This window comes from Manacus candei, unplaced genomic scaffold (genome assembly GCF_025592945.1).
Source record: "Manacus candei isolate 608988 ecotype Guabito, Panama unplaced genomic scaffold, ASM2559294v1 h1tg000024l, whole genome shotgun sequence".
Taxonomy (NCBI): domain Eukaryota; kingdom Metazoa; phylum Chordata; class Aves; order Passeriformes; family Pipridae; genus Manacus; species Manacus candei.
The window spans coordinates 2,534,518-2,557,792 of NW_026138072.1; the positions used below are offsets into that span (position 1 = coordinate 2,534,518).

Below are 23,275 nucleotides of genomic sequence, written 5' to 3' on the forward strand. Positions count from 1 at the left end.
CCCCCCGAGCAAGTGTGTGGCGCTGGCTCGCCCGCTCCTCGCTGCCTCCAATTACATCCCTGGCAGGAGACGCAGCTCTCGGCTTCGCTTTCCAAGGTTATTTTTGGCCGGGGCCGCCGCATGGCGATGGCAGCGGCCTGTCGAGCCGCGAGCACCCTCGCTGACGGCCAGGCGCCGGCGGGGGCCCCGGCGGGGCGGGCGGGGAAGGGGCGGCGCGCACCCCGCGCCCGCCCCGGCTCCCCCGCGGCGCCGGGCTCCCGCCACGGGCCGCCGAGGGCTGAGCTGGCCCGCCCCCGCCGGGGAGACGCCTGTGGGCTCCCCTCCGCCTGGTCGGCACCCTGCGCCAGGGCTGCCGCTGCCCAGCGGAGCCACAGCCGGGCGGGCGGCGGCCGCCATGGAGCGGACCCCCATCCCGGTGCTGACCGTGCAGACAGCGCCCTACGAGGACCAGCGGCCGACGGGCGGCGGGGGGCTGCGGCGGCCCACGGCGCTCTTCGAGAGCCAGCGCAACTACCTGCCCAACTTCGTGCAGAGCCTGCTCTCCTCCGTCGACCTTCGCGACCGGCAGGGCTGCACCATGGTGGTGGGCAGCGACGGCAGGTACTTCAGCAAGACGGCCATCGAGATCGTCGTTCAGATGGCCGCGGCCAACGGGGTAAGCGGCCCCCTCGCCCTCCCCTTCGCCCCCTCCCTGCAGCGGGACCCGCGCTGTGCCCGCACCAGCGGTCCCTGAGCATGGGGAGAACCTTCCAGTGTCGTCACCCGGACAGCGCTCAATATACAAATAAAACCAGGAGGAACTTCGCGTCCGGCTGTTTCGGCGCTCTACCCGTCAGGTGCCCGAGCCAGCCCGTGCCGGCTCGTGTGTCCCCTCTGCTGGGCTTTGCCATGGGTGGTGGCTCCGTCGGGGTTTGACGGTGGGGATGGTGGCACCCGCAGGAGACTGCCAGCTGTGCCGTGCTGTTTCACTTTATTTTAGAGTGAGGAAGGAATGGCAGTTGAAACATAGGGTTCACTCTGAAGGAGAAAATGTAGCAAGACTTAAAAATATGTGCGTGGGAAACAAAGGTATCAGAAATGTATTTGCTGCTCAGGATATTTTAGAAATATTCAAGGAAAATGGTACTATTGAGGGAAGAGGAGTTCAGCATTTTGGCTACATCTTAAGAAAATAATCATTCTTTTCTGTTGTGCACTTGCAAACGAGTTACAAAATGCAAGAAGACTGCAGTCGCAGAAGCCTTTGTGGCCACATGGGATACAGATTTCTCTTCTACAGTTTTGAAAATAGGAAAGAACTTGAGTAGAAAACTGTTGTCTTCTGTTAGATACATGCACATTCGTTTGTGGATATATATGTACAGACAGCTGGAAATACCAGATAATGTAGGCTTGAAGTTCCCACTTCAAAGAAGAACTGAAGCTACTATCTCTTGTTATGGTGGCTAAATTGATTCTCTAGATTTGGCAAAAGGAGTGATATGGTTTTATAGATCTTTTGGTATGGAATTTAATTTTTTCCAAAAACTCATTCTTTCAACTTTGAAATGAATCTCTGTATCTGTCCAAATTTTTTCCTGCTGATTTGTTGTCACAAACAAGCTATATAGACTACCCAGTCTGATATTAATAATGAGTATTTTAGAATTATTCCTAAAGCATGTTCTCAACACACTGATAGCATCGAGCTGATGCTTAGTGATACTGGGGATTTCAGAGAGACTGTTTATGTTACATGCTGGCTTCCTTGTGCAAAATAGCCATTCACACAGGGAGTTGGTGCAGATGCGAGGGTTTATGTGGCCCTGGGTGTGAGAAGGGCTGTCAGGGGACAGTGGTTAAAGTGAGGACAGTGGCAAGGGTAGTACAGGTGGGATAAAGTGCAGCAACAATTAAAGCAAGAGTCTGGTGGCAAGAACTGCCCTACTGAGGCTGAGATCCTTGCCTGTCCTTGCACACTGGCAGGAGCTACAAGAGTGGGTTACAGCTGCAGTGTGACCACAAGGACTGAGGTACTGAAAAAGAAAAGAAATTTAGAGTATAGAACAGCAGGGGCTTCTCAACCAGGTTATGCTGACTAATTTTTTCTGTCAGCCTGCTTCCTTCCTGCTGCTTCTGTCACACTCCCCATCTTGCTCTTTCTTCCTTGAATATCTTTCTGATCTCAGGAGAGTTCGTTTCACATGTTTCTGGCACCTTGCTATAATAATGATTCCACTTGCTTAATTTACTGCAAGTTTCTTGGAAACAGTTTCTCACTAGTGTTCTGAAGCCAATCCCCAAACTTTTGTGCTCACAGTTCCCACAAATATCTGAATTCATTCATGATACTTTTACTAGTGGCACAGTCCTCACAAATTTGGTAGGCCAGCTGGTGGGGAGCTACTAATACTGAAAAGACTTCCCATTTCCATCTGCTAATGTTTCTTTCCCTCTCTAACATTTTCACCCTGGTCACCCTCTATTTCTCTCAAGCACACTATAAATGCTTAAGCCTCACATTTATTTAGTGAGTACTATTGGTGTGTTTTGTTTTTTGGCTGTTAAAATACACCTGGTGGGAAAATATCTAAACCTTCTTGATGGCACTGTTTAGTGCTGTGCTATGTAAGTTGGGAGAGAGGAAGGAAAGACCCACGAGGGCAAAGATCTCTCCCCTTGGATCGTATTAATGTCACTAGAAGGAATGTAGGTCCTATCACAGGGAAAGAAGTGAACTGAGGTAGGCAGGATTGGATGAAATGTGTGGAAGCCTTGAAGCTGCATTGAAAACCTTAAGCCACCCTGAGTTCCAGGAGAGGGATAGCCACATGTTGCTGAGAAACTGAACTTAAATCTCCTTCCTGGGAGACACATACTGAGTGTAACTGTTAGTTGTGCCTGCTGAGTACAAAAATAAAAATGGCTTTCTATTATCAACTGTAAATGTATTGCCCTTTAGAGTTGCTAGGTTCCTCTTGTTCTAACTCGGTGACTCATCCCACATTCCCCCTGTGTTAACAGCCTAGCACAATTGGCATAGACTCCAGTACAAGGAATGAGATGAGGTCCACTTCCCAGTCAGCTGGCAGTGCTTGGCCTGCCTTCTCCTTATCCTCGATCCCACTGGCTCATGCCATCCACCTCAGGGCTGAAGGTACATGCTCCATAGCTATAGCCTGTGTAGACTTCCACTGGTGGCAGCAGCTATAGCCTGGTCCATGCTCTGCAGTTGCAAGCAGCACATGCACCCACAAATCTTTCTGTTCAGAGCTGAAGGTGGCTAATCAGGGTCACCCTTAAATGGGGCACACAGCTGGGGCTGGAGCAAACACATTCGGGTAAGGGACTGCATGTCATGGGAGGGTGGGGCAGAGTGAAGAAGGCCAGACAGAGGTTCTGTACCATTCTGGGTTACAACAAGCAGTTTTACAAAGTAGTGGTAGGACAACATCTGAGGCTCTGTTGCTCTTTTCACCAGTGTCCTGCCAGTAGTAGCATCCTTCAGCCTTAATGTCTAGAAGAACTGAGGTAAAAAGCTCCATCAGTTGCAATACAGTTCCTCTACAACTTAGATGCAAATATTCCATTAGACCCACCAACTGTATAGGGTGTCTCATTTTTGATGCAAAGTTTGGGATAGGTTTAAATGAGAAGCTGCTATTTGTGAGTCTCAGTGGCAGATCAGAAGCTGACGATCATCCACTGAATATGGAAAGTCATGACAACATTCTAGAGAGATTGTTGAGTAATGCTGTAGAAGTTTGAGATGGCAGAGAGTTGAGTTTTACAGTTGTATTCTATATAATACCATGTTGTTTTTAGTTTCCATGGCCTTCCATGTGAATCTTGGCCTCCTTTCCTGGCCATGTGTGATTGATTTATTTGCTTCTACATAGATTGTAGTGCTCAGTCATCTTTAGAGTACTGTAGTAAATGATGGGAAGACACAGCCTCATGTTGTTCAGGATGTAATTTGCTTGCTTCATGTTCTTTTGAGTATAGTTGACTGAGGCATATGAGAGATTACTTAAAAAAAATAATTAAAAAAAGCATTAAGTGACTCCATGACAATCAACTGAATTGTCTGAAAATGCACAGCTGCAAGCGGTAATATTGCATAAAAATGTTCTTGTAAAGTACTTGTTATTTTATTCTTTCAGCTGTAACCATTTGCTGAGGATCTTTGTTTCTGCTGTTGCTACTAAACGTAGAGTGACAAATTATAATGTGGCGTAGGGACAAAGTATTAGAAGAGACATTACATGCCTGTGATCTTGTAGCCATGCAAGTTTTTGAATTCCAAAGATAATCTTTCAACGCTATGAAACTGTCCAAGTTTTTCAGAACAATGTTACTAAAACTTTAATTGTGAGTCAGTGTGTGGATAATATTTGGTTACTTTTTTAGCCCAGATTGTGAGAAGTCTATAAAATCTGATATTAATTAAATTGATTAAAGAGTTAACTAAATGTCCATTTAGTATTTGGTTCAGAGACAAAATTAAGAGCTTCTGAGCCAAGAGAAGATGACATTCTGCATTCTTGCCACCAAAACAAGAAAGCAGAGGAAGATGGGTAGCACATTTACACCTCTAAGATCTGCAGTGTCCTCAGGGAGTTTTGTAAAAGCACTGAAGACCTTAATATAAGGTGAAACTTTATAGTAGTCACTGCAAATAAAATACCGGTTTATCATTCATGTAATTTGACTTCAAAATCCTTAATTTGAAATACTAAGTATTGCAGTATTTCTATAGCATAGAAATTAGTATAATAAATACTTCTAAGTAGTATAGAAATGATAGCCTTCTGAAAAATGCTGAAAGCAAAACAAATTACTCATGTTTATATAAATATTTTGCATCCAGAAAAATGGGTAAACTAGTTTATGTAACTCCAGTTGAGCGGGAAAAATGAAATATGGTAGGTGCTAGGTAATTTATGCATTCTGAATAATCTGAGTATTAACTTTTAAAAATACAGTTTTGATGTGCACGAAGGCAAAAACTTAAACTCAGTAGTTTAGAAGTACAGAAAATGTACTCATGATAAGCCTGTAGGCAAGTATAAATGCATTTATACTTGAGTACCTTGAGATAAATTTAGTTTTGTGGTTTTCAAGCATTATGTAAAATGTTATCACTGTTATATTCCTTTTGCTTACCCATACACAATGCTGTTTTAAGAGCTGGCACCCATTTCTGACAGCTGTGTTTGGAAGATTGAGTCATTGGTCTAGCTTTCTACATGCTTCGTAGTTTAAAAAAGGGAGAGACAATATTCAAAACAAACATTTTCAGTATTTATTTTCATCATGTTTTTCTTTCCATAATATTTTTTTTTGTTTCTTAACTTTTTTTTCCCCTCTCCTTTGGAATTGTTCCAACCTGGGAGAAAAAAAGACAGTGAAACAAAACATTTTTCTAATAGTAGTAAGAACAAGTCAAATGAACCTTGAAGATTTACGTGAACTGTATTTATAATTTTGATAGCTCTCCTGTTTTCCAGCAACAATCCATAGGCTTCAAAATTAGCTGCAAAAACTGTGAAAAGAAAACCGGGTGGACAACCAATCATTGTATCCTCAGATCTTGAGGTAGAAATCTCAGTTAATAGAATGCATTTTCTCTGCATTTTTTTAAAATTTGAAAGCAGATCTTTTACTTCTCAGTGAAAGAGAAATGGCTAACCATAGCCTGTGCTTTGCGAGAGCTATCAAAAAGTAACTTGTGCTTACTTTAGAAGTTGATAATTTCTTTGTAGAAATCCTATTTTTTTAAACTAAAATAGTTCACAAAAGCAGGCTGAATAAATAATCTATTAATCCTTTGCTTTTCTGAAATTATTTGCAACTGCACTTCTGAGTAATTAAGTGCTTCACATGAGTGACCGGAAGGTCATCTGTATGTGAAGGAACAGCTCTTTATGGAAAGGAGAAAAGTAGCACCTCATGTACTGCTGCTTTGCCACAGAGAGCTATCAAATCTCCTTCAAACTTGAGAACAAAAACTGAAGTTAAACTCCCAGTCTGTTTTCACATGGGGAGTGGGAAGAATTCAGTGTTCTGGCTCTCCCTCTACCCACTCTCTGCCCCTTCCCAAACTACTACTCAGTAGTGGTGGGGGTGGGGTTGTTTTTTATAGTGATGTTATTAAAAAACCCTGAACATTAGCGATACACTTTTCAGCTCTATATGCAGCTGCATCAGTTCTCATCTGTGACACTAACCTCCCCTTCTCTCTTTTTTTTTTTTGTCTGCCTGTTTCCCAGAAATTGGAACTCTTTTGTATTTCTTTGTAAATACATTTCTGGTTGGCTTCTAGATTATTTATGTTCAGCTGAAGCTGTAGTATCTGTGTAGGGGATGAAGGCAAGGTTTTGAAATTGGAACCTTACAGTGGAACTGCATAATACCAAACACATTGAGTCAGAGTTTAATAACACCACCTATAAGGTCTTTTTTCACTTTAAGAATGGTGGGAACTTACCCTGCTCAGCTGTGCCCCGGGAAACACACCCTGTTCATTTGGAATAGCCCAGGAGTCACTGATGGCTGAAAGAGGAGCAATGTTTTCTATGGAGCAGGACATCCAATGGTGCCTTGGCAATAGAGGTGTAACTGCAAGAGACTGCTGGTCCTAGTGTGTAGTGATGCTTGTGGTTGCACTGAAAGGCTGCTCTTTGAAGGGCCATTCTCTTTCATGCTGGTTAAAGCCCCAGACCTGAAAGCTGCATCGACACAGTCAGCCCTAAACTATATTGGTATCTGAGGGGGTTTGCTGATTTGTGAGGATACCTGGAAAGGTTTGGTAGCAGGATCATGGCCCAGTGCTATGCTTGGGAGCTTTGCAAATCGCTGTCATGACTGTGCTCTTGCTTTACTGTCAGTACACAGTCCACTGGTGTTTAATGTGCCAGGATACAATGTTTTTTGTCAGTGCTCCAGATTAGCATGCAACCAACGCATGTATGTATATTTCTCTGCAAAAGAACATGTTCCATACTAGGACTTTACCATTTGTATTCTGTACATAAATGCCCATATGTGTGTGTTTATATATTAATTCTAAAAAAATGTAGTACTATTCAGAGTACTTTGGCTTTTTTTTTCCACCTAGATCGGCAGATTAGTTATTGGACAGAATGGTATCTTATCCACACCTGCTGTTTCATGTATCATCCGAAAGATCAAAGCAGCTGGTGGAATTATTCTAACAGCTAGCCACAGTCCTGGAGGACCTGGAGGAGAATTTGGAGTCAAGTTTGAAGTTGCCAATGGAGGTATGGGTTTAGCAACATACTACAACATTGCATCTTAGTATGCTGAAAATATGCTGACAAGGATAACTAGCTGCCTTTATGTGTTTTTCACTTTCTCTGTTAAAACTGTGAAGAACACAGGTGTCTCTTTTTTCTTTTTTTTGGTAATAGGGGTGTATTTGTCTGCATGGATCTGTACAATAAGCATTAAATCCTTACTGAAGTCTTTGTAGTAGCTGTGAGATTTCTATAAACAAGAGGTTTGCTATCCTGTTTTTACAGTATTATATGTAGTCTCCCAGATCACTGTAACAGTTCCATATAAAGATACTTTTATAAAGATACTTATGAGGGAGCTCTGTTCTGCTCATATTTGTGTTGCTTGTCTTGGCATTTACTTTAAAGCATGTAATTTCAGAAATGCTGTAAGCAGTATAACTCATTGTCTTGTATGGAAGAAAGCACTTCTTATGTTTACCCAGGAAGTAACTGGTCTTACCCAGGGAAAGGGTTGTACAATTTTAACTACTGCAGTTCCACCCCTGAATAACGGAATTTGGGTATATAGCTAATGTCCTGTTTTCCAAAACTGTCAAGCTAATGCAGGTAGGTATGTTACGCATTCAGTATGTTTTATATTATATATCTGTGTACACCCATAAAACATTATGGTGGCAGTTGCTGACACCTTGTATACCTCATACGTATAGTGTTTTCTACCTGAAAAAACTGATCTGAAAGTGTTTTTAAAATCTTTCCTTCCCCATTTTGGAAGTGGGTGAACTTGAGAAGAGGGTGCTTCTCCCTTGTCCCTTTTTCAAAAAAATGTCCAGGGTTAAATGAATGAGATTTTATAAACAGAATAGGCTTGAATCCCAGAGAGATTAGAGGGACTGTGTAAGGGCATCCAGTGAGAAAGCCAGGGTCACAGCACACACATACCAGAGCCAAACTGTTAGATGTATTAGCACTCTATAAACTTTAAAACACCATGTATACCTAAAATCTCTATGATAAATGGGAAACAGTTGGTGGGGAAGTCTTTTTAGTGTACTTTGCCTTTTTAAAGAGAATTCAAAAAGTCTATTAAGCTTTATATATGAAACACTCCTCAAACAAAAATCACAAGGTTCAAGTATTTATGTTAATCATTGGGGACATAAAGAAAAGCAATTAGTTTAAGTTACAGCTGAGAAAATGTGGGCTGATAATTAGGTAAGGCTTTTGAAGTAAGAGAATGGCTAGACACAGCAACAAGCTCCTAGGGAAGGTTATCGTTGCTCTACGTTATTTCTCAATCTATTGATCCAGGTCAAGCAGAAGTGTTTTGTTTCTATAACTGTACAAGAAAATGTAGGGTGACACTGTGGGATCTCCTTAGCTGGAAATATCAATAGATAAGACATCCATCTATCAAGGATGATCTGGAGCTAATGAAATCTGTCCTCACCCTTTGAATGGGTTTGAATTAGATGAGTAAGAAGTAGTATTCTAAACCGAATGAAGAGTTAAGTGACTGTTACTTATTGTATTGGTTTGGAACATCTGGTACACTGCATCTGAGATGGACCACACTAATTTACATGGCAAAGCTACACGGCATATAATGGGAAATTAGCACTGAAAAAATCTTCAAAGGCACTTTGGCACAGGAGAGAGAACACATAAAAGAGACTAAAGGAAATAATTTTTAGAGTGAAAGCGTGGCTTTAGTATAAGCTATGCAGAGTCAGATAAGCCAGAAAGGACTTGCACTACATATGGCATAATTCATCTAGTAATTTTTGCATCAAGCCTGCAACTTTTATTTGGTTAACAGTAAATCTTTAAAAGCAGAGCCATTTTTCAGGCTTTGGCAGTGAAAGTAATTCACAAGTAAGATATGTTTTCTGTTTCTGAATGACATAATTATTTCAGGTTGAGATTACTAATTGTTGAGCAATTAAGGTATTTTAAATTCCAACAAAGATAAATTTCATTAAGCTATTGGAGGAAAACTGCAATACAGCACCACTGTCAAACTGCTAAGGCATTTAAAAGTGATCATTTTTTCTAATGAAATAATGTGGAACACCAAACTAGCAGACCTTCTGAAGTGTGCATTTGCAGAAAGTGCTATGAAACAACAGAAACTGCTGCTGAAGGACAGGCTTTCCTTTAATAACTACATTGAGATTCTATGAAGAATAAAAAAAGGCAGTCTTTGAGCAATAAACTCAAAGATGACTGTGTGTTTTTTGCTTCCCTCATCCTCCCTGCTCCTGGGTAATGATTGATTTAAATACTCTACGTAAATCAAAATGTTGTGTGTAACGCACTATATTTCCATGTTTTATTTTTGCAAAAAACATTTTAAACTTATGTTGTGGTGAAAGAACGGACCTTATTTACTGTAGTACTTTGTGTTTATTCTGTACTAACTCCAATATATTCTGAAAAATGTTTGCTATAGCACTTTTAAAATAGGGAACCTTCATTTAACAGAAATTACCTACCACATTATTTTCTCTTTTAGGACCTGCTCCAGATATGGTTTCAGAAAAAATCTATCAAATCAGCAAAACCTTGGAGGAATATGCAATTTGTCCTGATCTCAGAGTTGATTTATCACGCCTGGGAAGACAAGAATTTGATCTGGAGAACAAATTCAAACCTTTCCGAGGTAGCAATGTCTGCTTTTATGCATGCTAAATACATTGAGTCTAAATATTAGTATTGCTGCAGAATCATAATGCGTAATTACAAAAACAAAACTTTTGTTCTTCAAAATGCCTTACTAAAAGTTATTAAAATAAAAGTCAGTATAGAATCATAAGATGGTTTTTATTGGAATGTACCTTAAAGATCATCTCGTTCCGACCACCCCTGCCGTGGGCAGGCACATCCTCCACAGGTTACTCAGAGCTCCATCCAGCCTGGCCTTGCACACTGGCGGGAATGGGTCATCCAGAACATCTCTGGGCAACTTATTGCAGTGCCTCACTGCCCTCACTGCCCTCACAGTAAAGAATTTCTTCATAAAATCTAATCTAAATTTCTCCTCCTTTAGTTTAAAACCCTTCCATCTTGTCCTACCACTATTCGCTTGTGTTGAAAGTCTTTGTATAAACCTCCTTTAAGATACTGGAAGGCTACTATATGGTCTCCTCAGAGCCTTCTCTTCTCCAGGCTGACCAATCTTACCTCTCTCTCTCAGCCTGACATCATAGGAGAGGTGCTCCAGCCCTCTGATCATCTTCATGGCCTTACCTTGGACCTGCTCCAACAGGTCCATGTCCGTTTGGTGCTGAGGACCCCAGAGCTTGACACAGCACTCCAGGTGGGGTCTTATGAGGGAAGCATAGAGGGGGAGAATCACCTCCCTTGACCTGCTGGCCATCTGTCTTGTGATGCAGCCCTGGATATAGCTGGCTTTTTTTGCTGCAAGTGCACATTTCTGGCTTGTGCCCAGCTTTTCATCCACAAGAACTCCAAGTCCTTCTCTGCACGGCTGCTCTCAGTGAGTTCTCCCAGTCTGTATTCGTGTCTGGACTTTCTGAACCTCAGGAGGTTCTCATGGACCCACATGTCAAGCTTGTCCAGGTACCTCCGCTTGGCACCCCTTCCTTCTGTTGTGTCAGTTGCACCAACCAGTTTTATGTCATCTACAAACCTGCTGAGGGTGCACTTGATCTCACTGTCAATGTCATTGATAAACGTATTAAAGAGCATCAGTCCCAAGACAGACCCCTCAAGGAAACCACTCCTCACTGGCCTCCACCTGGACATAGAGCCAGTACCCACAAGTCTCTGGTTGTGTCAGCCAGCTGATTCCTTATCCACTGAATAGTCCATGTGTCTCCAGTTCGGAGATAAGAGGTTGCGTGGGACTGTGTCAAAGGCCTCGAAAAAGTCTAGGCAGATGACATTGTTCTGTCATATATCATCTGAAAGATCAAAGCAGCTGCTAGAATTAGTTTAACATCTAGCTAGGGAGACTTGGAGGAGAGTTTGGAGTGAAGTTTGAGGTTGCCAGTGGAGGTAGTTTTTTTTTTTTTTAATAAAGCAAAGGTGTCATCAACAGACTCCGCTGGTCAAGTGGCCTGTAGTAGACCCCAACCACGAAGTGTCCTTTGTTGGTCTGCACCTTGATTTTCAAGCCCAGGGTCTCAGTCTGTTCATGGCTGTTTCTCAGGGACAGCTCTTTGCAATCTCTCCCTTCCTTAACAGAGAGCACAACACCCCACCCTTCCTTCTAAGCCTGTCTCTTCCAAAAAGCTTGTAGCCCTTAGTTGCAGTGCTCCAGTCATGTGACTTGTCCCACCATGTTTCTGTGATGGCAATTAAGCCATAGTTTTCTAATTGAACCATGGTTTCCAGCTCCTCTTGCTTGTGTCTGATGCTGTGTTCATCTGTAGGTAAGTGTTATGTTCATTTTGCACATAGGGAATCTGAACTACAGACTTCAAGTGCATCAGGCCTCAGCTTTTAGCCAAATATCTTTGCCAAATATATGTGCTTATGCTTGCTAGTAGTTAAACACCAAACAAAAACTGTTTTGGACTAGGAATGGTTTGCTTATGGAAGTCTAATTGACAGATGAGTTTGTGAGAATCTAAGTTTATTCATTCTTTGCTCACACTTTCTGAAAAGTTGTGGCACTATGCATCCAGTGACTCCAAATCTAAAGGGAGTGCTGAAGCACGTTTAATTTTAAGCATGTGAATACTTTTATGCCTACACTTGATTCAAAATGATCTAACTTAGCTATCTCCTTGAAGGAGTCAGAAGCAAAGGAAGGGGTTCTGACATATGTTTCAAATTTCATATCTATTTCATATCTATTCCATATCTATTTCATATATTTCAAATACTGTAAAACTCTGCGTGGCCTCAAAAACTTTTGCTCGTTCCTGATGCCCTAGAATTAAAGCTAGTTTTTTTTTCCACCCAAACTTTACATTTGAGAAATAAAGTTTTTCATTAAAAAACCCATTCACTTATGTTTTGTTTTATTTGGTTTGTGTTTGTTTTTTTTTTTGTTTTATTTTGGGTTTTTTGGTGTTTGGTGGTTTTGGTTTTTTTTTATTTTATTGCAAAGAACACATTTGGGTTTTTCAGGCACACAAAAAGCAAAGAAAATTCAGCTCCAGCACCACTCCAGAATCAAAAAATTGCCAGAATTTTAAATTTTGTTTTTTCAAGCTTTTTAATCTCTCCAAATTGTATGTTTCTAAATGAAAATGAGACAACCCTCCCCCACATTAGTATAAAAGTGCATACAAATAGATGCAATTTTTCTGTTATGTTTTTATATTAAAAAAACATTTCCCAATCTTGTCTTCTAACAATACATCAACCTGAGACAGTAGAGCTACCAGGGAACCCTGCTGAAGCAATGTAATTGGCCTATAAGTGCACAAGTAAGTGTAGTTTACACAAATTTGAATGCAGGTTGAAAGTGCAGAAAGAATGAAAGTAATTTTAAAAGTAATTTAAGGTACTATCTGATGTATTTAAAACTTCTACTTTTTCTGTTGTATGAACTAATTCCTGTGAATCAAGCCTACAGAGGTGTTGAAGCAACTGAGTTGGGATTGATAGGAGCTAAAATAATTTTTGGACTTTAATCCTACATGCACTTTGTATTGACGTGTGCGAGCAACTCCACTGCAGATGCACATTTGTTCATATGTGTAAAGCTTAGAGCCTACTAAAATACTGCTAGGAGCAGGGCATAGAAGATATGCAATAATATCATTTTACTGAAAGCTCGAGACTTTCAACGTATACCATAGAACTGACTAATTTTCAAGTAGGTTTTAGAGATTGTTTTTCATTCTTGAGAGCCTTTTTTGTTTCTTCCTTCAAGCGTATTATCACAATCTATTCTAAGTGTTTTACTCAGGCTCAAAAAATGTCTGTGTCATTTTCATGTTACCTGAAAGAAGAGCATTAGGGCAAGGTTAGTGTTTCTGAGCAAAACTGGCTGACATTCTAAGTAATATTTTAACTTGTAACTAAAATATTTTAAGATACTTATTTAACCAGATGAAAAGACATTTTTATAACATATGCTTTTTAATTTAATCAGGAAAAATAATTCGTTCCAAGATTACTGAGAAGCATGGCTTTTGACAGTTGTTTAGTAACTGCTTTCCTTATGACAGACTTATTTTCATTGATACATTTTAGTTTAATGTTTTACATCCATAAGAACTAGTAGTGCTCTGCTTATGAATTTAAAATTCAAGTTATCAAGGCCTTAACGAAAAACAGATGTTGTATCTGAGCCTTACTTTTCTAAATCAGTGAGGTATACAATGCCAAAGTCTGTTAGATTGCCAACAAACTGGACACAGGTATTCCTGGTGCCAGAATTTAGAAGAATAGGCTGTATATCTCTCTTGATGGAATGATGCAGATAGATACTGCTATCAGAAGACTAGAATAGAATAAACCTATTTAACTTGGAAAGTTTTTCGGCGGCTTAGTGAATGATATATAAAGAGTTTACTTTGATAGAATGTACTCTCTTTAATGTTCTCAGTGAAATATGAACTGTCAACTTACATTATCTCTGCGGTTTTTTAGCAGGCAAAACTGTTTATCTTTTCAGCTTAATGGTTGCCACACTGAAGGCAGCAGGAGTCTTTGACTTTGCCTCTATGGGCTTCAGAGCAAATCCATGTTATGTAGAGGTTGTGTGCTCTGACATCAGTTGAGTTACATGACTGGTGGAACTGTGCTGGATCCCATGTGTGAACTGTAATCACTTTTTTCTGTGTAATTTTTCTAGTGGAAATTGTGGATTCTGTGGAAATCTACCTCAATCTCCTTCGAAGTATTTTTGACTTCAATGCGATCAGAAATTTGCTGACCGGACCCAACCAGATTAAAATAAGGATTGATGCCATGAATGGAGGTATGAACTTAAGTGGCTGTCAGGACAGAAATAGTTTCCTGATAAAAAATGTTACACGGCAATGGTTTCTCAATAACAGTACAGAATATAAAAGTCAGACTTTTATATAATGTTAAGGGTAATAAGAAAGGATTTGAACCTTATACTACCAACAAAGGCAATCTTAACAATGGGTTAGATTGCTTACTAGGCAAAGGAGTTTATCTTACTTCATAAATAAGCAAAGGCATATGTATCCAATTAAAGTTCTCTTTCTGCATTTGGAAGGAAGCAGGATGAGGTAATCTTGCCATTAAGTATGTTGCAGTATCCAGTGACCAAGGAGCCTCTACTAAGAGCAAATTCTAAATGTTATAAAACTAGATAAGTCGGAATAAATTGTACCCAGAAGCCCTTACAGAGTTGGCTGAGACCTCTGTCTCACTAATTTCAGTGTACTGCAGACAAGTTGAAAGTGTCACAGAAGACAGCAAGGGGACCAGTATTAAAAAAAATATAAGCTGTGTCACTTGGGAAGACATAGATAAGCATGAGATCTATCTTAGGCTATAGTATCAAAATGTAAGTAAAAATTTCTACAGATAATGAGTTGAAGGATAGGAGCATAAGTAAGAATGTTCAACATCATCTTATGGAAAGCCAATTCCATCAAACAAAACAGGTTTCATTCTTTAATGGGATTACAAAAATCAACCAATAAAGAGAGCTGTATAGACTTAGAAAACTTATGTAAAGCATTTTAGTCTTGACCTCTAATACAGTGTGATAGTCTTCAAAATATCATAGTGGGTTCACAGTCAGTGTGAACACCCAGTTCACAGGCCATGGCCAAGGATTATAGTCTGCATCAGTCGGTGTGAACACCCAGTTTTGCCAGGCTGTGGCAAAAGGGCGAATCGTGTCCTCAAACAATGTAGAGAGAGCAATAAGAAAGGCACTGCCTGCTGTCATGTACAGTACTGGAGAGAACGTTACCCAAATACTTCGTTTCTTTTTTACAAGGTAATGACCTTTATTTACAAGCTTTGTGACCTTGCATCTTGGTGCAGTAATATCCATACTATAATATAAAGTACACATAGATTAAGTGTATACAAGACTATTTCTTTGTACAACAAAGTAAGTTGTCGGGGTTTTTTTCTGCAGAAAAATTATTGTTCAGTCTGTTATTCCCAAAAATGCCAAAAAGAATCAATAGAGAGAGAAGTTGAGTCCAGGCAAATCCAGATTGAAATGTCGCTCACATATTCATGAGTAATGGTCAATAACCATTGGAGCAATCTATCAAAGGTAGTTGGGGTTTGCCCTTCTCTTGATGGCATATGATCAGAAGACTTTCTGTATGAGATGCATTAGCCAAAAGTGAGTTACTAGCCACAGTGTAGTGAACATTAGAGAGGACCACATATGTATGTTGAAAAGCTGTCTTCTGAAATTTGTCTTCGATTTGCGCCTCTGGAATGTGTTTTTATGCTGCAAACATTGGTATTTTAACACTGGAATAAAAAAAGAGTAATTTGTCAGGAGTCTACTTTTGATAAGAACCTGAATCATGGTATGGTATACAGAGTTAAATTTTCTTGGAAACAAGGTTCTCACATGGTTTTACCTTTGGTCACAGTTGTTCCAGTTAGCAAGATCTCAGAATAAGGTAGGAGGAAGAGAGGGCATGAGAGACAGACCAGTCACTTGTATTTTTTCACCTCTGAGGCACCTGTTCACAGAGTGCTCAGTTAGTGGCTGATTAGTCACCAAATGCATACAATACTTATGGTATATAATAGCACAAACTAGGGTCTTAATTGGCCATATCTTTAACAAAAAAAAAAAGAAGAGAAGTATTTTGGAGTTAGTTTTGAGAAAGCTTTTATTCATTATCTGCATGGTAGCAACTAAAATATACTAAAATTCTTTGATGTCCAAATCTATTGCAATTTTCACGTGAACGGGAACATTAAGGTAGGTGTATTTCCCATTTACATTCCCCTGCTGTTTACTTTTCTTGCTATTATGTGTTAAACTGTTGTTTGCATCCCAGGACACATAGAATAGCATTTTATTTTCATGCTAGGTGAGAAAAAACCCTTTATGCATATGATAATTTCTTTACTTAATAATGGAGAAATAAAAATTTCATCTTTCCCCATTCAGTGATTACTTTTTCACTTCCTGTAGAGGTGAACTGTGTGTTTTATACTGAATAACAAATTAATTATTTACTGGAAGAACAATCACATACTTCTCTGTGAAATAAGAGTTTGGGTTTTGTTGTTCGGACAGATGTATAGAGTTGCTATGTAAAGTATGTTTTATATCAGCTCTCCCCAGTGCTGTGAAAAATTTCAGTGTCAAGCATACGCTTTAGTGGTTGCATGGCAGACTTCTGTTTTTTGCAGTTATGGGACCTTATGTGAGAAGAATCTTGTGTGATGAATTGGGAGCTCCTGCAAATTCTGCCATAAACTGTATTCCTCTGGAGGATTTTGGTGGACAGCCTCCTGATCCAAATTTAACATATGCAACTGCCTTGCTGGAGGCTATGAAAGGTGGAGAGTATGGATTTGGAGCAGCTTTTGATGCTGATGGAGTAAGTATTTTGATCTGTCTTGAGGTTTCACTATTGTTGTTTTGTCTGAGGTCAGATATGGGACGTGTAAGTATAATTTATTTGCTTTTCAGTAATGGATTTAAGCTGAAAGTGGTATTACTTTCAGGTACAGATGGTAGAATTTGCAACCCATCAATCAGACACATATGTTGCAATTTGCCTCTGCAGATGATTGCAAGTCAAGCAGGATTTGAAGGCAGAATTATTTAGAAAGAGACAGCATATATACATAATATGGATTTGTCACAGTAAGACCTAACAATGTTAAGTCCATTTTGGTTAGCATCATAAATTAAGGGATTTTTAGCTAAATGAAGCATTGAATCATAATCTCTGTTTATTTTAATTTTAATATCATATTATCAACATTATAAACAACAAAGTATTACAGAAACTTTTTGGCCTGACAGGGTGGGAGAAGGTTGAAAAGGTTCTGAAGAGCAGAAACTGTTTTCTATTGTCAGTAAACACAAAACACCCTCCTGCTCACCTAATAGTGTGTGTCATTGGCAAAAAGATTCTCCTACACAAGCATTCCCTCGGCAGGAACAGAAGTGCTGAAGTGACATGTAGGCGGCTGGAGCTAGAGGCTGATCTGGAGCTTTGATTTGCAAGGCAGGAGGGAGTGATGGTGTGATAGTGAGATTGTAAACCTGCCAGGATGATGCCAGTGAATTATTCTGCCCAAAGAGGGATGCGAGTAAGCCAAAGCCTGTTCCTTTTTTTCTCTACCTGCATTGGATCTAGTAAAAAAATTACGGCTCCACAATACACAGAATTATAATTTCTTTTTTGAATTTCTTTTCTTCTCCAGGACCGCTACATGATTCTTGGCCAAAATGGTTTCTTTGTGAACGCATCAGATTCATTGGCTATAATTGCTGCCAATCTGTCTTGCATTCCTTACTTTTGTCAGATGGGTGTCCGAGGATTTGGCAGGAGCATGCCTACCAGCACAGCCCTGGACAAGTAAGATGAAACATTTATTTGTATCACCTTGGTCATTACTTTAGTTATCTCTATTTTTATTATGTAGCAATTCTAACATTGTGAAGTCTTTTGATAAGAGCTTCTAATTTTCACCAGCTTTATGTGCTTTATGGTTTTAACTAGTTTGATGACATTTAGATTTTATCTAAACTAATTTTTCCCATCTTAACTTGCATGAAAAGAGTTTAATTCAATCTGGAAAAGAAATAAATAGGTTAAATCTAATGTACAAGTCTTTGACTGGTAATTCCTTTTCCAGAAAACTTGACTCTTTTTATTAGTAAATAATGTTTTATAGTTTATCTGGCAGCCCTTCTTATGAAAGTCATGGAAGTTTAAAACAGATAAAGTACTAATTCAGTACTCAACAAGTATTAAAAAACCAAAACCCCCTCTCTAATTATAAGATGTTGAAATATATAATCTGTTAGATTAAAAAATGTCCCAGAAGTGACTGCAGGCAGTCATGAAATCCATTCCCAGTTTTAAGACAGATTAAAAGTATATCTAAAGCTATTTCTGACAAGTCCAGTCTACTCTTTAAAGATTTGCTGGATGAGCATCTTGTGTTAGCAGCTGAACTTTGGACAAGTCTCACCCAGGCCTCAATTTTCTGTAAATATCAGGATAAGATGATTAAGCTAAATATTATTGATGTATGTGGGGGGCCCCCTGGTGGTCTAGTGGTTAGGATGCGGTGCTCTCACCGCCGCGGCCCGGGTTCAATTCCCGGTCAGGGAACTCCCCGGGGCAGAAGGAGCTCGTCAGCCCTGTAAGGCCATCCATCTAAGAGAAGGTCACTCTAAACAAACCTACGTCCTGAGGACCTCACTGCCACCGTCCGAGCTCGCTCGGCCCCGGCAGATGAACCTCAGGATTAAAGGGTGGGCTCAGTTCAGCGCACACTGTGTCTCACCTAAAAAATCCACTGCGCAGGCTCGAAGGGTAATGACCTTTCCCAAATCTTCGCTCGCGAAGACTGGCCATACCTATTGCTGTATATACTCTGTGAAAAAAGTGTTCGCTAAATCCCTTGTGTCTCAATGTAGATCTGATTGCATAGCTTTACTAAGACAAGAGTGATCTGCTGCCCCCATTAAATGTGTCTAATCAGAAAACAGTTATTTTAAAATTAAATGTTGCTTGTATAAAAAGTTTGATTACTCTCTCTACAGTTTGCCTATTCAGGAAGTTTCTAAAAGTTACTAAATTCAGAGCTTTCAGCATCCTCTAATACTTGACAGAGTCTTCAGGAAAATGTTCCTTACTTGTGGGTAGATCGTCTAGTTTAAGCAAGTACTGTTAGGTCAGTGTATGATGTATTTTGTTTATTCAGCTCAGAGATCCAAAAATCTCATTGTTTAAGTGACAAAGATAATGTTATATTGAAATATGATATAAAATAAATAGAGTTCATTTTGTATATGAACACCATCATATCTTAATTCCTGTTAGACTTGAAGGAACAATGACATTTATATATTTTAGTCTGTCTTCCTGTCATGAAGTTTGATAAATATGTCAGAAAGCATGGACTGGAGTCCCCTTCAATAACACTGTGACTGTTTGAATTATGTTCTTTACAATGTTTACTTGACCTTCTGGTGCAAAGATCGTCCTGTGATGATTACTGCCTTATTTAGTTCTGTGGAGCTAAGCCTGATTATTAAATAAAACTGAGCAATTGATAATGATGGAGGGATGTAAATATTTTCCCAGCTGTTTTTACAAATATTTATTGTTATGAGGTTTTCAGTCTGTGTCCAGGACACTTGAATTTTTTTTTTTTATTTCATTTTGTGATTGTCTTTGTTTTCTTGAAGCCTTAAAAGTTACATGTTGTCATGTAGTTCACTGTAGACCATCTAGTTCCAACCCCTTGCCACAGGCAGGGACACCTAACCACTAGACCGGGTTGCTCAGAGCCCCATCGAACCTGGCCTTGAACACTTCCAGGGATGGGACATCTACAACTCCTCTCGACAACCTGTTCCAGTGCCTCACCATCCTCACAGTAAAGAATTTCTTCCAGATAACTAATCTAAACCTGCTCTCTTTCAGTTTGATGCCGATCCCTGTCATCCTGTCACTACACGCCCTTGTATAAAAGTTCCTCTCCAGCTCTCTTGTAGACTCCCTTCGTTGCTGGAAGGCTACTTAGAAGTCTCTCTTGGGCCTTCTTTTCTCCAGAATGAACAGCCCCAACTCTCTCATCTTGTCTTCATAGGAGAGACCAGCCCTCTGATCATCTTTGTGGTCCTCCTCAGGAACTACTCCAACAGAGCCACATCTTTCTTGTGCTGAGAACCCCTGAGCTGGATGCTCAGTGAGGTCTTACAAGTGCAGTGTAGAGGGTTGACCTGCTGGCCACCCTTCTTGTATTGCAGCCCGGGATACAGTTGTTTTTCTGGGATACAGTTGTTTTTCTGGGCTGCAAGCACACATTGCTGAGTCACATTGAGAGTCTCATCAACAACACCCCCAAGTCCTTGTCCACAGGGCTGCTCTCATTCAGTTCTCCTTCCAGCCTCTGTTTGTTCTTGGGTTTACCCTGACCTTCATGCAGGACCTTGCCCTTGTCTTTGTTGAACTTCAAGAGGTTTGCATGGGCCCAGCTCTCAAGTTTGTCAAGGTTCCTAGGGGTGCCATCCCTTCACTCCAACATGTAGACCACACCACTGTAGTGGATTTCTGTGGCTGGGTTTTGGTAGTGGGAGTGGGGGGGAGGGGGCTAGAGGGGTGGCTTCTGTTAGAAGCTTCCCCTGTCTGGTGGAGCCAATGCCAGCCGGATCCAGGATGGACTTCCTGCCGCTGGCCAAGGCCAAGCAAATCAGGAGTAATAGTAATGCCTCTGTGATAACATATTTAAGAACAGAAGATTGTTGCGCAGAAAGAATTCCAGCCAGGGAAGAGCAGAGTGAGAACATGGGAACAACAATGCAGACACCAAGGTCAGTGCAGAAGGAAGGGGAGGAGGTGCTCCAGGAGCTGGAGCTGTGGCCCCTGCAGCCCGTGGTGCAGACCGTGGTGGAGCAGCTGTGCCCCTGCAGCCCACGGAGGAACATCGGGGTGCAGAGACCCACCTGCACCTCATGGAGGAGCCCCTGCTGGAGCAGGGGGATGCATGAAGGAGGCTGTGAACCCGTGGGAGGCCCAAGATGGAGCAGAGTCCTGCTGGAGACCTGCAGCCCGTGGAGAGGAGCCCATGCTGGAGCAGATTTTTCCTGTGTAGGACTTGTGGCCCCTGTGGGGGACTCACGTTGGTAGAGCTCACCCATGAAGGACTGCACCCCATGGAGGAGTGACCCACGTGACAGCAGTTTGGGAAGAACTGCTGCCTGAGGGATGGACTCACGCTGGAGAGGTCCATCAAGGACTGTCTCCTGTGGGAGGGACCCCACGGGAGCAGGGAAAGGGCTCCTCTCTCTGAGCAGCGGCAGAAACAACAACTGACTGTAATCCCCATTCCCCTTTCCCCTGCACCGCTAGGTGGGAGGAGGGAGAACACAGAAGGAAGGAGGGATGGGGGGAAGACTTTTATTTCTCACTCTTTGGCTCTTATCCTGTTAGTAATAAATTTAAGTGCTATCCCCACTTTGAGTCTGTTTTGCCTGTGAAGGTAATCAGTAAGTGACCTCTCCCAGCTGTTATCTCAACTCATGAATCCTTAGCTGTTTTTTTTCTCTCTCCTCTGTCCAACTGCAGAGGGAGAGTGAGAGGGTGGCTTTAGTGGGTACCTGACATCCAGCCAGGGTCAACCCACTACAACCACACAGATTGGTGTCATCATGAACTTGCTGAGGGTGCACACAGTCCCACTGTTCGTGTTGCCAACAAAGCTGTTAAGCAGTGCCAGTTCCAAGACCAATCCCCAAGGAATGCCATTTGCCACTTTGACATTGATCTATTGATAACTCTTTGAGTGAGAATATCCGACCATTTCCTTATCCTGCTGAGTGGTCCATCTCTCAAATCCATTTCTTTCCAATTTAGAGATAAGGATGCTGTGCAGGACCGAGCTCTTCCTTTATCCGCTAACACTGTAACCCTGTCATAGAAGGCCCCCAAATTTGTCATGCACAACTTGCCCTTAGTGAAGCCATGCTGGCTATCACCAATTGCTTCCTTATTTTCCATGTGCTTTAGCATAGTTTCCAGGAGGATCTGCTTCATGATCTTGCAAGACACCAAGGTGAGATTCACTGGCTTGTAGTTCCCCAGATCTTCCTTTTTTACTTTTTTGAAAATGGGAATTATGTTTCCCCTTTTCTGGTCATTGGGAAATGACTTCACCAGACTGCCATGATTTCTTAAATATGATAGGTAGTGGCTTAGCAATTTCTTTCAGCAGTTCCCTCAGGACCCATGGATACATCTCATTTGATCCTGTGGACTTGTACACCTTCAGGTTCCTTAAGTGGTCTTGAACCTGATCTTCTCCTACAACAGGCAGTTCTTCATTCTCCAAGTCTCTCCCTTTGCATTCTTCAACTTAGGCAGTGTGGCTGGAGCACTTGCTGGTGAAAACTGAGGCAAATGTCATTGAGTACCTCAGCCTTCTGCATGTCCTGGGTAACCAGGTTTTCCATTTCTTTCTGGAGGGAGTCCACATTTTTCCTAGTCTTCTGTTTATCACTGATATATATATAGAAGCTTTCTTTGTTGCCCTTGACTGGTTACTGCTTATAAGTGTGTGCTTTAAATCTATTGTGTATTTTGTTTCTTGATCCCTTTTATTCCTTTCTCATGGACTGGTCCTACATGCTTCAGGGACAATTATTACAGAACTGTTTTGTATATCTACCTATAAAGTTCATGATTCAAGCTCACACATTACAAAGAAAATATAAAAAAATAATTAAAAAACTGTACTATGACTATTAATTCTGGCAGAAAAGAATAAAATAATCAGAGAATAGTGGAGGCTGGAAGGGATGCCTGGACATTGTCTAGTGCAACTCCTTGGTTCAAAGCAGGGTCAGCTAGAGTGTGTTGCTATGTCCACACAGATTTTGAGTCATCTCCAAGGATGGAGACTCCACAGTCTTTCTGGGTAAATTTTGCCAGTATTTTACTACTCTCAGAGTAGAAAAGTTTTCTCATAAGTGGAAACAGAATTTGCTGAATTTCAGTTTGTATCCATTGCATCTTATTCTGTTACTGGGCACTGTAAGAAAAATCTGGCTCTGTCTTTGTTACTCCCCAACCCCCAAACTGGGTGTTTACGCACATTGGCAAGATTAACTTTCTTAACTTTCTCTCTTTGAGATGAAAAATACCATCTTTCTCAGTCTCTCCTGATATGGTCCAATCCCTTAGCCAACTTTGTGTCACTTTTCCAGAACTGCTCCAGTAGGCCCAGAACTGGACTCAAACCCCCAGTTTGCCTCACCAGTGGTGAGTAGTGAGGAAGACCCAATTCCCCACACCTGTTGGCAGTGCAATTCTAATGCTATCTAGGATATTGTTGGCTTTCTTTGCCCTAAGGGATTATTTCTGGCTTAAGGTCAATTCCCTGTCTACCAGGACTTC

The 23,275-nt window shown here is 41.0% G+C and overlaps 1 protein-coding gene across 1 annotated transcript in view; it reads left to right on the top strand.

Annotated features, from left to right (window-relative positions):
• The first annotated feature begins 240 nt into the window (after positions 1 to 240).
• The window catches only part of PGM5 (phosphoglucomutase 5), a 73,765-nt gene continuing 50,730 nt past the window's right edge, over positions 241 to 23,275 (top strand). The window contains exons 1-6 of the mRNA XM_051788395.1: positions 241 to 655; positions 7,100 to 7,262; positions 9,757 to 9,903; positions 14,020 to 14,145; positions 16,542 to 16,732; positions 17,568 to 17,722. Of these exons, the coding sequence (XP_051644355.1) occupies positions 395 to 655; positions 7,100 to 7,262; positions 9,757 to 9,903; positions 14,020 to 14,145; positions 16,542 to 16,732; positions 17,568 to 17,722 (1,043 nt within the window). The 5' untranslated portion in view covers positions 241 to 394. The remainder of the gene's footprint in view (positions 656 to 7,099; positions 7,263 to 9,756; positions 9,904 to 14,019; positions 14,146 to 16,541; positions 16,733 to 17,567; positions 17,723 to 23,275) is intronic.